Source organism: Peromyscus leucopus, chromosome 1 (assembly GCF_004664715.2).
Source record: "Peromyscus leucopus breed LL Stock chromosome 1, UCI_PerLeu_2.1, whole genome shotgun sequence".
Taxonomy (NCBI): domain Eukaryota; kingdom Metazoa; phylum Chordata; class Mammalia; order Rodentia; family Cricetidae; genus Peromyscus; species Peromyscus leucopus.
The window spans coordinates 23404488-23417683 of record NC_051063.1 but is presented as its reverse complement, the minus strand read 5'-3'; the positions used below and the strand labels follow the sequence as shown (position 1 = coordinate 23417683).

Sequence of the window (13196 nt, the reverse complement as noted above, 5' to 3'; positions counted from 1 at the left end):
TACAGTAGTGAAAGGCTGGACACACGCTGTCTCAAACAAGGTTGAAGGTAAGGCTCACTACTAGAGATTTTCTTTCACATGCATGCCAAAGTATGTGTATACCTGAATGTATGTGTGCGTGATTCTCTCTCTCTCTCTCTCTCTCTCTCTCTCTCTCTCTCTCTGTAGCTAGAGTTTTCCTGCCTGGCCAAGGCTGAGACAGAGAGACGCTGCCAGCCGCCATGATGAGAAACAACATGTTAAGATTCCGGTAAGCCACGTGGCAAGTTATAGATGAACAGAAATGGGTTAATTTAAGATATAAGAACAGCTAGCAAGAAGCCTGCCACAGCCATACAGTTTGTAAGTAATATAAGTCTCTGTATGTTTACTTGGTTGGGTCTGAGTGGCTGTGGGACTGGCAGGTAAGAGAGATTTGTCCTGACTCCTTTACGCCTTCAGTCTTACTTAAAATTACATTCTAAAATCATTAATCTGTTTTAGGTCTATTTAGGGATAAACAGCCAAAATACTTTTGTAATGTAACTTTTATAACATTCAAGGAAATCTGTGGTCATTTGGCAAGCTTTAGCTCTTCAAAATGAAAGATAAACACAATAGAGAAAATATGACCATTAACTCCATAAACACCATCATAGGACATACCTTCCCCTCTAAAACTAAGATCATTAATTCTTATCCCTTTATAAGGAGAACTGTTACCTGTAAGATAATAAGGTAAGAGGCAGCTGTGTCCAAATCCTGAGCCATCAAACATTCCTCAAATAAGTCCTTGGGGTTTCCAACAGCTGCAAAAAGGTAATTCCACAGAGCATACTCAGTCTTCCTGGCACAGTGCACAACTGTCTGCAGGAAAAGGGGGAACTCGGTGATAAACTTTGCCACGGTGGGAAGCAGAGGATCGGGAATGGGCTCCCGTGAGGTAGCTTCTTCTTCCAGCACTTCATGGAGCATGAGCTCCAGCACGTGAGGGAAGTAAGGTAATGCAGCACAGGACTGGGCCAGCAGCAGGGCTTGCTCTCCAAGGTTCCTGACCAGAAGCTGACGGAGGATATGGTGGAGGTAGATCTGAGAGGTTCTCTCCACAACACAGAAAGGGAAGAGCACCTCCAGCTGCTCCCTAGCACTGGTCCGTGTATACAAAGAATCATAGAGTACAGTGTCATTGACAGCACCAAGGACCAGTGCATCTTCAAACAGCACGGCCAGGGGGTAAATGTTGATGTGGAAAGGCAGCATGATCCGCTGGGACAAGAAAGAGTGGGGCTTGCGGTGATCCCTAGGAAAGAGGGGGAGCCACACTTTCATCCCTGCACCACCGCAGCTCAGCCAGAGGGCCTCCAGAAGGTGACGCTTTTGCTTCTTTGCTCGACAGGTAGTCCAGACATTTTCCACCGACTGGGCTAGCACAACTGGGGGACAGAACGGCAGCTGAAGGAGGAGACACAAGAATTGCTGGGTTTGGTTTTCCTATTGAACATGTAGGTTCTAAGTTCACAGGTACTAGTTTTGTACACTTTCAGAACTAGTTTTTCCTTGTTGTTTTTAAGTAGGGACATTTATTTAGAATTAGAGATAAAAGCAGCAGTAGTCTTTCCAAGGATATGCATTGAAATATAAAAACAAAACCCTATGTAGCAATCTCTTTTATTTTCCAGTACACAAACGGAATTGACCAATCTGTGCCTAAGCGGTAGAATATCTGGAAAACGAGACACTGTCTTATTTTGGGACTTGCCCTTCAGTCTTCTCTCTTAGCCCAGTTGTAAGATGAATTTTATATTTTCTTAGCTTCTAAATCACAACACACTGCTTTCTCCTCACATTTCTCTATTCATAAAGCCTAGCCTCATAACTTCTCAGGGCTTGAAATGCCTTACACTTTTACTCACGAGTTTCCTTTGGTTAGGGTTACTGTCCTTTTCCCGGATTTGAGGGCCTGACCTGTCCCTCTGCATCATGATGAGCTGTCCTGCAAGGTTCAGCATTATGCTCTCTGCATCACGAGCCTGAAATTTCGGGGAGAGAAACTCATCATACTAATGTATAGACGTGTTCTTAGCATTCCCTCGCCACCTAGTAATATTTAAAGGTTAAACAACCAACGACAGTTACTGGGGTTGCACTATGTAGAGCCACTTTGCTAGACTGTGGGGATAACAAGTTTCCTGGTTTTGATAGAACAAAGCATAGCATTGTGCGGTTAGTGACCAATGAGTACAGAAACTGAATTATTCTGCAAGAACTAATAAACTGGAGGTCATTTCAGTCCTCTAGCCGGCATCACTAGAGAAGGTGGAAAAGGACATGGAGAAACCCGGAAGGTCAAGAAGTCATGGGTAGTAGGGAAAGGGCTAGTATTCTAACTTCAGCATGAAGTGTAAATGAAGACATGAGCTAGGACCCTTCCATTGGGAAACTCGAGAATGATCTCCTAGTTGCATGGCAACAGATCTTCAAGGAAAGCTTGAAAAGTCAGTCAAAAGGGCAGTAGGATATAAACCACCACACATGCCTCTCAAACAAAAGTATCATAAAAAAAATTCTATTTAGTCAGGAAGAATTACTATATTGATTTTAGGAATGAGGAACTAGTTTGCCATTTTATTATGGATGTTTCAATCAAATTCCAGAGTAAAGAGTCTACAATTATTACTGTTAAACTCCACCACCCTGCTTAAACAAGCGCCTAGTAGAGTTTGAGAAGCACTGCTTTCAACCAACTCTCAGATAAATCAAGTATTTTCACCTGTAAAGGGGAAGATTATTTTGCCTTAAAAAGCAAACAGAATTTACTGCTGACTTAGGTATGAAAAAACAGAAAAAGCATGTCTGAACTAAAGACAGTTCCAAGGTACAAAATCTAAGCGAGGTATTGGAAAACCTAGTTTGGTGCTGGAGTGACGGCTCAAGTGGTTGAGAGCATTTCCTGCTGCCAGGGACCTGGGCTCTGTTCCCAGCACCCACACTGACCGCTCACAGAGGCTTCTCACTCCAGCTCCACGAGAGTCAATGCCCTCTTCTCAGTTCCTCCAGCACCTGCATTCACAGGCACATACCCACAGGTAGACACACACATGAAACACATAATTACAAATACTAAATCTTTTTTGAAGGGTCGTGGACATTGGCAAGGAGGAAAACTCAGGGAATGGCAAATGAGTTTCTTTTCCCCCATTCACCCACATTAAGCTGGAAAGAACCTTAAATTTTCAAATAGAAATGTGTGTGACAACTGAGCAGAGAATTGTTAACCTAAGTATTATGCTAAGGCTGGAAAGCTGAAGTAGATGAACTTCCATAGTACACAGAAGGAAAGGGCTGGGGACATCACCTGAGCTCTTCTAGAACAGAAGTAGGGAAGCCTAAGGCTACTCAAGCTAAAGAAGACTCAGAGAGAGAGGGATAGTACTATTCTGCGGTTGTACTGTGTCTCAGATTTTGATAGATACCTGCTGGATCAATCAGTTTAAACTTTCAGTATCATTCAGGGCTCAGCCAAAGGAAAAGTCAGCTACCCTATTGTGCATGTTTTTTTTTTTTTTTAATAATTTTGCATATATTTGCCATTTTATTGTGTGTATATATAGAAGACCATATAGGAAATTGATATTTGTAATAGTGGATTTGTTAGTACTTTTTACACAACATTACTGTTTGAATTGTAAACAGATTTTTTTCTCAGGATTAGTTTGAAGAATAATCTGAGTTGTCATTCTAACACTCATGCGCAGGGAAGTGATTAGCTCTGTTCCTCAATTTGTTTTCCTCAGCATTGAAATGACTTCATTGAACCCGTGTGACCTGCTGCGAAATTCTTTCCTCTCTAAAGAAAAGGTGTATGGTGGCAAATGATGTTTATTTTAATTTGTAAAAAAGAAAAAAATGTACTATGTACTTTGTGTATACACTGAACATTCTCTCGTCATCTCTGAGAACTAACTCAGCTGTTCTAAGTGTTGCTGTCTTCTTGGGCACTGGGCAGTAGCAGGACTGTGTGTTTCCTCCGCAGTCTTTTTCCCTCCCCTCTTCTTCCAAAGGAAACAGGAGGCCACGCTGGGCCTGGGCTGTTCCTGTCAGTGTGACGACCTCTAGCCACAGACCTCACATGCTGGCTCCCTGTCGGGGAATCGAACCCTGGTCTCCCATGTGTAAAATCTTACCCTTCTTCCTGCAGTGCTCCTACCTCTCCGAAAGAGACCTACTTCCTGTGTGTTTGTCTTTAATAAGACGGTTGGTTACATCTACACCCTATGTAATCTAGTTTTATAATACTTAATGTTCTTGCTTGTATCTGAACTGGCAAGCTGCAGATGTAGCCCAGTGATACAACACTTGCCCAGAATGTGCATGAAAGTGTGTGTCTTTGGATGTCTGTCATAAAAAAAGAAGACTCTTCTAATAACATGTAGGAATGAGAGTGCACACGAAAAGTCAGGCACTCAGATAGAAGATAATGCAGCTAAGTGGCAGCAGGGAGAGGAGGACAAATGTGACACACGGATTAGGACACGGCATTCACCTTGAAAGGACTGACTAGAATTTACTACAGTATGACTAATTTTCATAATGGGCCTTGGGCATACTAGCTAAATGCTCTACCACTGAGCCGTATTTCTAGCTCCTCACTTCATTTTAAGCTGGTAGATTTCACCATTATATTTCACTTATTTCCGTAGAAGACTATATGTCTTTTCTTCAAAAGTGGCTATTATTACTAAACAGTCTTAATATTTTTATTGACATTATTATAAATGATTATAATAATATTCTGGGGCAACTTCACAAGTTTTTAGAAAAACAAGAGCTACCTGTATGCTCAAAATTCTAAGCTTAGAAAAGTCAAAACATCTTCTTGCCCTACAAGATTCCTGGCAGATGATCCTAAATGGGAGTCTGTGGAATTTAACAGGGAGCTTACACTCTTTCATGAGAGGCATCCGACTGTAATCAGTCTCATTATTTGTTTTTAAGGATGATGATTATTAAAGCAAGACTTGCCTTGTAGTGCTGTGGCCTCAGGCTAACTCTTATTACATTTCAACTTTTGAATTTGCTTGTCACTAAGTTAGACATCTCTTTATAAAGCCCTCTTAAACTGTTGCACCCCTTATTAATGACGCTACTGATCACCATTATATCTGACTTTTTTTTTTTTTTTTTTTGGTTTTTCGAGACAGGGTTTCTCTGTGTAGCTTTGTACCTTTCCTGGAACTCGCTTTGGAGACCAGGCTGGCCTCGAACTCACAGAGATCCGCCTGCCTCTGCCTCCCGAGTGCTGGGATTAAAGGCGTGAGCCACCACCGCCCGGCTTATATCTGACTTTTATAAAGATTTTCCCTCTCTAAATTTTGTCAAGGTATTTTAAAGCAAAATACTATGCCATCTATTCTCTGATACCTAATATCCAATCCTAAAATGTATAGGCACTTACATTAAACTACAGTGTTAATAAAACAATAATTTTTTTGGGTTTTCTCTCTCAATTCATATTTATCCTTAATTATTACAATAGTGCTTTGTAATAGCTGATTTCAATGAGGATACAAATAAGCTTAAAGGCTTGTTTCTGTAGCATAGCAATATGGCAGTTTGCATGAGACTGGCCCCCATAGGCTCCTATATTAGAATGCCTGATCCCACTGATAGCACTGTTTGGGAAGGTTTAAGAGGTGTTGCCTTGTTGGATGACTTGTGTCACAGTGGTCAGGCTTTAAGGTTTCAAAAGGCTCAAACTATTCCCAGTATTCATTCATTCATTCATTCATTCATTTTCATTCTCTCTCTCTGTCTCTCTCTGTCTCTGTCTCTCTCTGTCTCTCTGTCTCTCTCTCTCTGTCTTTGTCTCCTGCTTGTAGATCAAGATGTGAGCTCTCAGCTGCGGTCCAGCAGCCTTTTGCCTTCACTCCTCCATCATAGACTCAAATCCACTAGAACTATAAGCCCAATTAAACTCCTGTAAGTTGCTTTGGTCATGGTGTCTCATCACAGCAACAGAAAAGAAACTAAGACAGCGGTAATCACATTTTCTTCATAAATGCAGCTCACCAACACTACATTGAGTGGTTCATTTATAGCTAACCTATGGACTGACAGTCTTCTTCCTTGTGGTAGAACTATACTAATTCTTTATCTCTATAATTCCTGAGAATGGAAGATGATTCTAGACAATTCATTTAGGTTCAATGTTTTTGGTAAAAAGTCTTCATATGAATTTCCTATTATGCCAACTTAGGAAACAGACTAAATTTGTTTCTTCCCTACTTTTAATGATACTCTGATATCTAAGGCTTGGGTGTGAGGTAAGGTTTCATCCAATAATGATCACGGCTGAATCAGTAGTTTGTTGGGACATAAAATGGTGACTTTTTAATTCTCACCTTTCCTTAAACTCTTGTAGTGGGAATTGTGTGAAAGAGGACTAGTTGGTTACTATGACAGAGCTTACAGATGGAGCTGTGTTGTAAGGAAGAAAGCAACTGATTAAGTTCAAGAGGGAGACCAGAACAGTTAACGAATACAGAACAAGGATGACATAGTTGGTGATGTGAATTATATTATTCCATATAATGAGAAATGAGTAGGCTGGTCCCAACCAGAACTCTGATAAATAAGAGCTGATAACAATGTTAAATTAACTGCAGTGGAAAGAGGTTCTCCAATAAAGCAGTTAAAGTCTCCATAATTTTATGAGAATGCTAAAGTTTAACGTATACTTAAATTAGAAGGGGGGATGGAGCAGATAAGAGATGACAAATCTCCGTATTAAGAATTTCCCTTTGAGAACAGGTTCCCAGCTGACAGACATAAAGTTTTGAAACTGCTGCGGTAGCAGAAGCAGCCCTGGGACAGGTAACAATTACAACCAGGTGTTGGGAGCACCATGTACCTGGTTACTACACCCACAAACTATGGGATTCTATTTCCTCTTCCCTCCTAACTGTCACGAGTCTCCTACATGCTAAATTCATTTTCCTTCTCTCCCCGCCCCCCATGCTCAGGCCACTAACACCACTCACTACAATCAGCACAGCATCCCTCCCGAATACTTCTTCATGAAGTTTTGTTCCATGTTCATTTTCCTCTGTAGAGAATAAACTCTAAGATTTGAAATGAAAGTCTAAAGCTACTAATATTATCTATAAGACTTGTCTTCTGTCATACCCTAGGCTCGACTCCCTAACATTTTTTATCCCTCTGATTACATCATATTGTCTCTTATCTGTAAACCTTTGCATGACTGCCTGAATTTCCTCTTCTTTGCTTAGAACACTCCTACTTCTGCTCCAGGCTTCAATTTAAATGGTATACAAAACTCCTCTGACTGGTTATACAGACTACTATCAGGTTCTAGTATATGCCCTCAGAACAGTTTATATATGTATAATTACTTGTTTAAGGTTGACCAGAAACTGGTCTGTTTGGCTTGCCACTAAAACTCAGCAGCTTCATGCAACGTACATTGCAGACACTTAGCATGAATCTGCTGAACAAATAAACAGGCCTTAATATTGACCTAAGACACTAAAGACTGAAATATAAACTCCTAAGAGCTCTGAAAATGCACTGTACCTGCTGTGGCATTTTCAAGGTGATTCCATTCTCTGTACTCACTGACGTCAGTGTGACAGACACTACCAGGAAAGGATGAGGAATGTACCGTGACATGGAGACCTCCTGAAGAACCTGAACACTAGCCGTAATATTCGAACTGTAAAAACAAAAAAGTTCATAGCTCAACAATGTTCATATATTTTTTTTTCTCCTGTCAGCCACCATTACAGCACATTTTACGTCTACAGCAGACCCAAATGTCTTCTCCCTATTGCCCTCTCCTCCCTAAATACCCTTCTGTCAGGATTATTAATGTTGAGGAACCTAAGGAACATATACAGAAATAAGACAAGAAAGGCAGTAAAATGTTAGAAAGCAGAAAAAACAAAACCACATCACAAATACGCCCCGAAAACCAGCAGCAGGGAAGAAGCTATATGAATAGAAATAAGGGAGTTGGGGTGGGGGTGGGGACAACTATTTGGTTGAAAAATGACAAAAGCTTAATTTTTTTTTTTTTTTTTTTTTGGTTTTTCGAGACAGGGTTTCTCTGCGTAGCTTTGCGCCTTTCCTGGAGCTCACTTGGTAGTCCAGGCTGGCCTCGAACTCACAGAGATCCGCCTGGCTCTGCCTCCCAAGTGCTGGGATTAAAGGCGTGCGCCACCACTGCCCGGCATGTTTAACTATTGACATAGTAATGTCTGAATTTTTTATCTTTGCATTACTGACCCCTCATAGTACTTCAGCAAATATATAATTCATGTCCTTATTAAACAAATGTACTTCTAGGAACACAAGAAAACCCAAGAAGTATGGCCTACATGCTGTATGCTGACTAGACGTCACTAATATAAGGCTACATGTAATGCAGCAGGATTTCAGTGTGTGTGCTGCAGACTACAACATCTACTGCAGCAGGGATTAGATGCTTTTTCTAAGAACGGTACCTTCACTTTCTCCAGGTGTCTGGAGAGTAGGATAGTTATTAGCCACTTACTTGTACATTGTGAAAAAGTATCTAAGATTTATCTCAGCTAAAATTATATGCCCACCCCCAATAACACTGGAAGACAAGCTCAAGCAGTTAGTACAGGTTCTTTCCCTTTTCTTCGCAGCTTCTACTTAAATATCATCAAAACCCGTTATAATGAAACAAAATACGATGGAGAAAAGCTTTTAGAAAACCGAACAGAGGAAACATAAGCAGGAGTGAAAGACTTACGACTTACCCATCAAACTTTCTTTCAATACTGTAAAGGCATATTGAGCAGTCTGCTCTAAACACCACCACCATGTCTCGGAAGACACTCAGCAGTAATGTTTCTGCTGGTACTCTGGTGACATGAGCAAAAGCATTGTCCAGATTGGATGTTCGTAGGTAGAGTCGGAGCTGAAGGAAGGAGAGGAGGAAAAAAAAAAAAAAAAAAATATATATATATATATATATATATATATATATTTTTTTTTTTTTTTCCCCAAGAATGTTTGATATCAGTTATATTTTTATGTACAGACCACCCCTTTCCAACTCACTTTAAAGTAATAGGAGTTGAAAGAATTACCAATGATCTATCAAAAAATGAATAATGTTTTTATTTTGGCTAGCTAATTCTTTATAAATAACCAAAGATAATGTGATCAAGAGTAAATGTAATATTATGAGACCATGTTTCAGATCTGTGTATTCAAACCTGACTAATGAGACTACCATTTCCTCAAAACAACCATATAAATCAATAAATTAATAAAGCTATCCTTAAGAACAGTCATACTTACATATTTTTGGTTTCTAATGTTTTACTACCACTCTTCATAGATTACCTACTAGCTAAAAGATTATACTTTTAAGGTTTATTTACTTTTTGAGACAGGGTCAATATTTAGCTCACAATAGACCCGAACTCATAATCCTCCTGTCTCAACCTTTTGGGTATTATGATATAAAAGGTCATCTTACAAATTCAAATTGACACCTTAAAAACAACACAAATAACCTAAAATAGTAACTCTATTACTAAAATATGCTAAATTATCAGAATACTATGTTGTTCAGTTTTTAATGGGTTATTGTCTACCTAAAATTAAATTCTGCTTAGCTCCAAAATTAAAAATCTATTATTTCTGAGGGAAAAAAGAAGTTACCTCTTCTTGACGGTCACTCAAGTTATAACATGCAAGCACCATAAAGTCATTCCACCAGGCCAAGCCACCGGTCACAATCATATTTTGCTCCTTAAAAGAAAATTTTAAGATGTATTTACCTTCATTATGTTACCCAAAATTTCAATAAAGTAACAAAACACTCTTAGAAAGCTCAGATTTTTTTCTGATTCATTCTCTCTTGCCTAAATTATTTTTTCAGGGTCTTTATTAATAATGTACCATATCCTATCTTTAAAAAAATAAATATTCCTATAAAGAAATGCCTGTGTCATTCAAAATATCTCAATACCAGATAGCAGCATAAATAATCCTACATCTAAAACAACCTGCTTTACATTCTGGCTTTCTTCTTCCTCAGATGAGTACCTGAATCCCAATCCTTTAACAAATGGTAGTATTAGTGTCCTAACTGGGTTTCTAAGAACAAAAAAGTATTTTTAAAGTGCCTGGTACACAAAAGACACCTACTTTAGTTTTCCTCATTTCTTTTCACAATATCTAATTCTCTCACCCTTTGACCCTCCATCTCCCTCCCTGCTACACAAATGCACATATCCCACACAGAATGATTTCTAACTTTGTAGACATTTAGTCTGACCACATCTGATAACTCAATCTTACAGATAATATTAAACTCTAGGTTAAACAATTATTGCTACTAATCGTTTTTTTCTTCTTTTCATGTCTATGTGCCTGTCAAATGTTATGTATATACATATATGTGGGTGTATAGATGTGTGTGTAGGGGGTGCATATAGACCAGGATTTGATATCTGGAATACTCTTTGATGGCTCTTCTATTCTTTGAGGTAGCATCTCTCAACGAAAGCCAAAGCTGGCTACTAATATGGCTAGTTTCTCCAGGCTGCTTGTTCCAGGGATCCCCCAGCTCTACCTCCCAAGGATGGCATTACAGGTGACTTGCAAATTCCGCCCAGCATCTAAATGGCCTCTCTGGGGATTTGAACTGAGGTCTCCTTGCTTGTACAGAAACCACAAATGGCTGCGTCATCTCCCAGCATTTGTAAATGATCTTAACAAAACATAAAAAGCCAACTATCTCAATTCAAGATCTTTAATCAAATTATGAAGTGTTTTTATCAAAACTGACTTATTGGCAATTATCAAATGTCAAGTCTCTCTCCCCACTTCTCTGTTCCTCCCAGAACCCATGAATATAGCAAGTGCTTTACAGGTGAGCTACATCTCCAGCCTCTTTTTTTTTTTTTTAATGTTTTGTATCTTGAAATGTATTTTTGTTTAAAGAACAAAAACAAACAAACAAAAAACACTAACCTGAGTAATGTTTCCAAAAAGTTTCCATTTCTTGGTGAGTAAAGAGTAATGTGCAAACCCAAACTTGCCAGCAACAGCGATATTCTGTCCAAGATTATCAATAGCTGAAAACTGTTAAAAAAAAAAATTAAAACTTCTTTCCTACAAATATATACACTTTATTAGGTACAAAGTACTTAATAAAATAGAAGGCGAAGAGACTACTCATAAATGTTTGCTAAGTGATTTAAATATAAAATGCTAAATTAAAATTTCAGATATTGATAGCTATATTTGACAAAAGTGTAGAGGCAATCCACTAGCAATACACAACAGATCAAGCATTAAAATTTCACTCTTATAAATCCACAAGGGCTCAACTCCCAGAATGACTACTACAACACCAACAAAATAACAACTCACCCGTATAGGCCAATTGCTTTCTAGATAGGTGCTGGAAATCTATAGGAAATAACATATCAGTTTGGTGAGACTTAGGAAATATACTTCAACTTACAACATTAACTTAGCAAGCATAAGATTCAGCTTCCTGCATGTTTAAGGTGCTAAGTAGTGGCTTTAGAAGCAGAGCCCTTGGAATTGAGCCTTTGTTTATGAACCAATATTTCACATGTTCTATCTTATCATTTCAAGGTTTAGACACCACACTTCCTCCCTCCACCAAAGCATTGCTTGTTTCTAATATTAAACTCAATACAAACTGACAAAGAGGCATGTGTGATGGCAGCCCCAAACTGCAGACTACAGTCTGTCTGCTGACACAGACCACCCCCAAACAAATGATAGCTTCAGCAAGAGTTCTGGTTTTTAATGGAAATCTTTAATACTTTTATACTGTTATGATTAAAAAAGCAATGCATATAAAATCAATCAATGTAAGTACAAACAAAAATTCTGTTGCTTGAGAATAGAAACTGGATTGTTTTTTATCCTACTCCTTGAGATGCCACTACAAACCTGTATGGATATGCTTATGCTTTCTATTAGGCTGTTCAACTTGATTGATCCACAAGAACCCTTATATAGTACAGATATTAAGTCTCCTTCTGAGGCATCAATGGTAAGCACAGTTTCCCATGATATCTAGTGTACACCTTTGTTCGTGGTGTCATTGTATCACTGGTATGAAACTTTCAAACTTAGACAAAATTCTGTAAGTTACTAATGTGAAGTAAGATTTAGCTCTACAGACTCTTTTGTCTCTCCTAGTCTACTAACTGGCTTTTGTGAGCAGTTGGAGGAAGTGGAGTATGAATTAACAGAAAAACAGAACAATGGAAGAGTCTTCTGTTCCTAAAATAAGAAAAGCTTCAATTTATTCAAATTTATTTTAATTTGACTCAAGAAAACCAGATACATATTGAAAGACAAATCCAAATCAGAAAGCCACATAAAGTATAATCAAATCCAACAAAATTATGTAAAGATAAAAGAGAATCAAGTAAAAGCAATATACCCAAAGCACTTGTATCACTCTTGATAAAGTTAACTCATAAAGGGTTAGAAAGCAGTTATCCAGTAAGTCAACTTAAAAACAGATCTAAATTAATAGCTTTCAATTATTCAAAAAAGAATGTAACAGGTGTACCAGAGCAAGCAGCCCATTATCAATGACACTGGGTAAAATAAATAAAAATCAAAGAACACTACAATCTGCAAACTTGGGCTGGAGAGATGGCTCAGCCATTAAAGGCTAGGCTCACAACCAAAAATATAATCTGCAAACTTTGATGTTTGATTAATTCCTATGAAATGTGATATGTGAGCTAGCATGTCACTTCAAAAGTGATTCCAACACAAAGGCTCAGTAAAAGCTTATCAAATTATCACACTCTAATGTATATCTCTACAGAAAAAAAGCTATTTTTTTAACCTTCAAAAGTCTATGACATACTACAAATTATAAATGATGTATCTTCAAAACCCAAATATAATTTAAAATTAATGGGTTTTTAATTTTGTCAGAATATTTTATTACCAGAACAAAGTATATATATTTTTCCCAGCATCACCTTTTCTGAGTTATGTGTCATCTGAACTTTGTCCTATATACTCAATGTTGTGTTAGAAATAGTGGAAAGAAAGAGGCAGCTAATAAATAAACCTGAGACATAAAGTCAGGGCACAGGAGTCATGCCACATCACTGGGAGACAGTGCTAAGGTACAGAGCGGACTCTCACTG

The 13196-nt window shown here is 38.4% G+C and overlaps 1 protein-coding gene across 14 annotated transcripts in view; it reads right to left on the bottom strand.

Annotated features, from left to right (window-relative positions):
• Positions 1-13196, bottom strand: part of Ric1 (RIC1 homolog, RAB6A GEF complex partner 1) — a 117733-nt gene that overhangs the window by 30984 nt on the left and 73553 nt on the right. For 13 of the 14 annotated variants that reach the window (XR_005091482.1, XR_005091484.1, XR_005091485.1 and 10 more), the window contains 7 exons: positions 11416-11454; positions 11014-11124; positions 9697-9786; positions 8784-8944; positions 7573-7711; positions 1881-2009; positions 703-1431 (listed from right to left, as the gene is read on the bottom strand). Coding sequence is in view for 4 of the 14 variants with exons in the window: in XM_028894560.2 (XP_028750393.1) it covers positions 703-1431; positions 1881-2009; positions 7573-7711; positions 8784-8944; positions 9697-9786; positions 11014-11124; positions 11416-11454 (1398 nt within the window). In the remaining 10 variants the exon portion in view is untranslated. The remainder of the gene's footprint in view (positions 1-702; positions 1432-1880; positions 2010-7572; positions 7712-8783; positions 8945-9696; positions 9787-11013; positions 11125-11415; positions 11455-13196) is intronic. The other variant, XM_028894578.2, reaches the window with a different exon arrangement.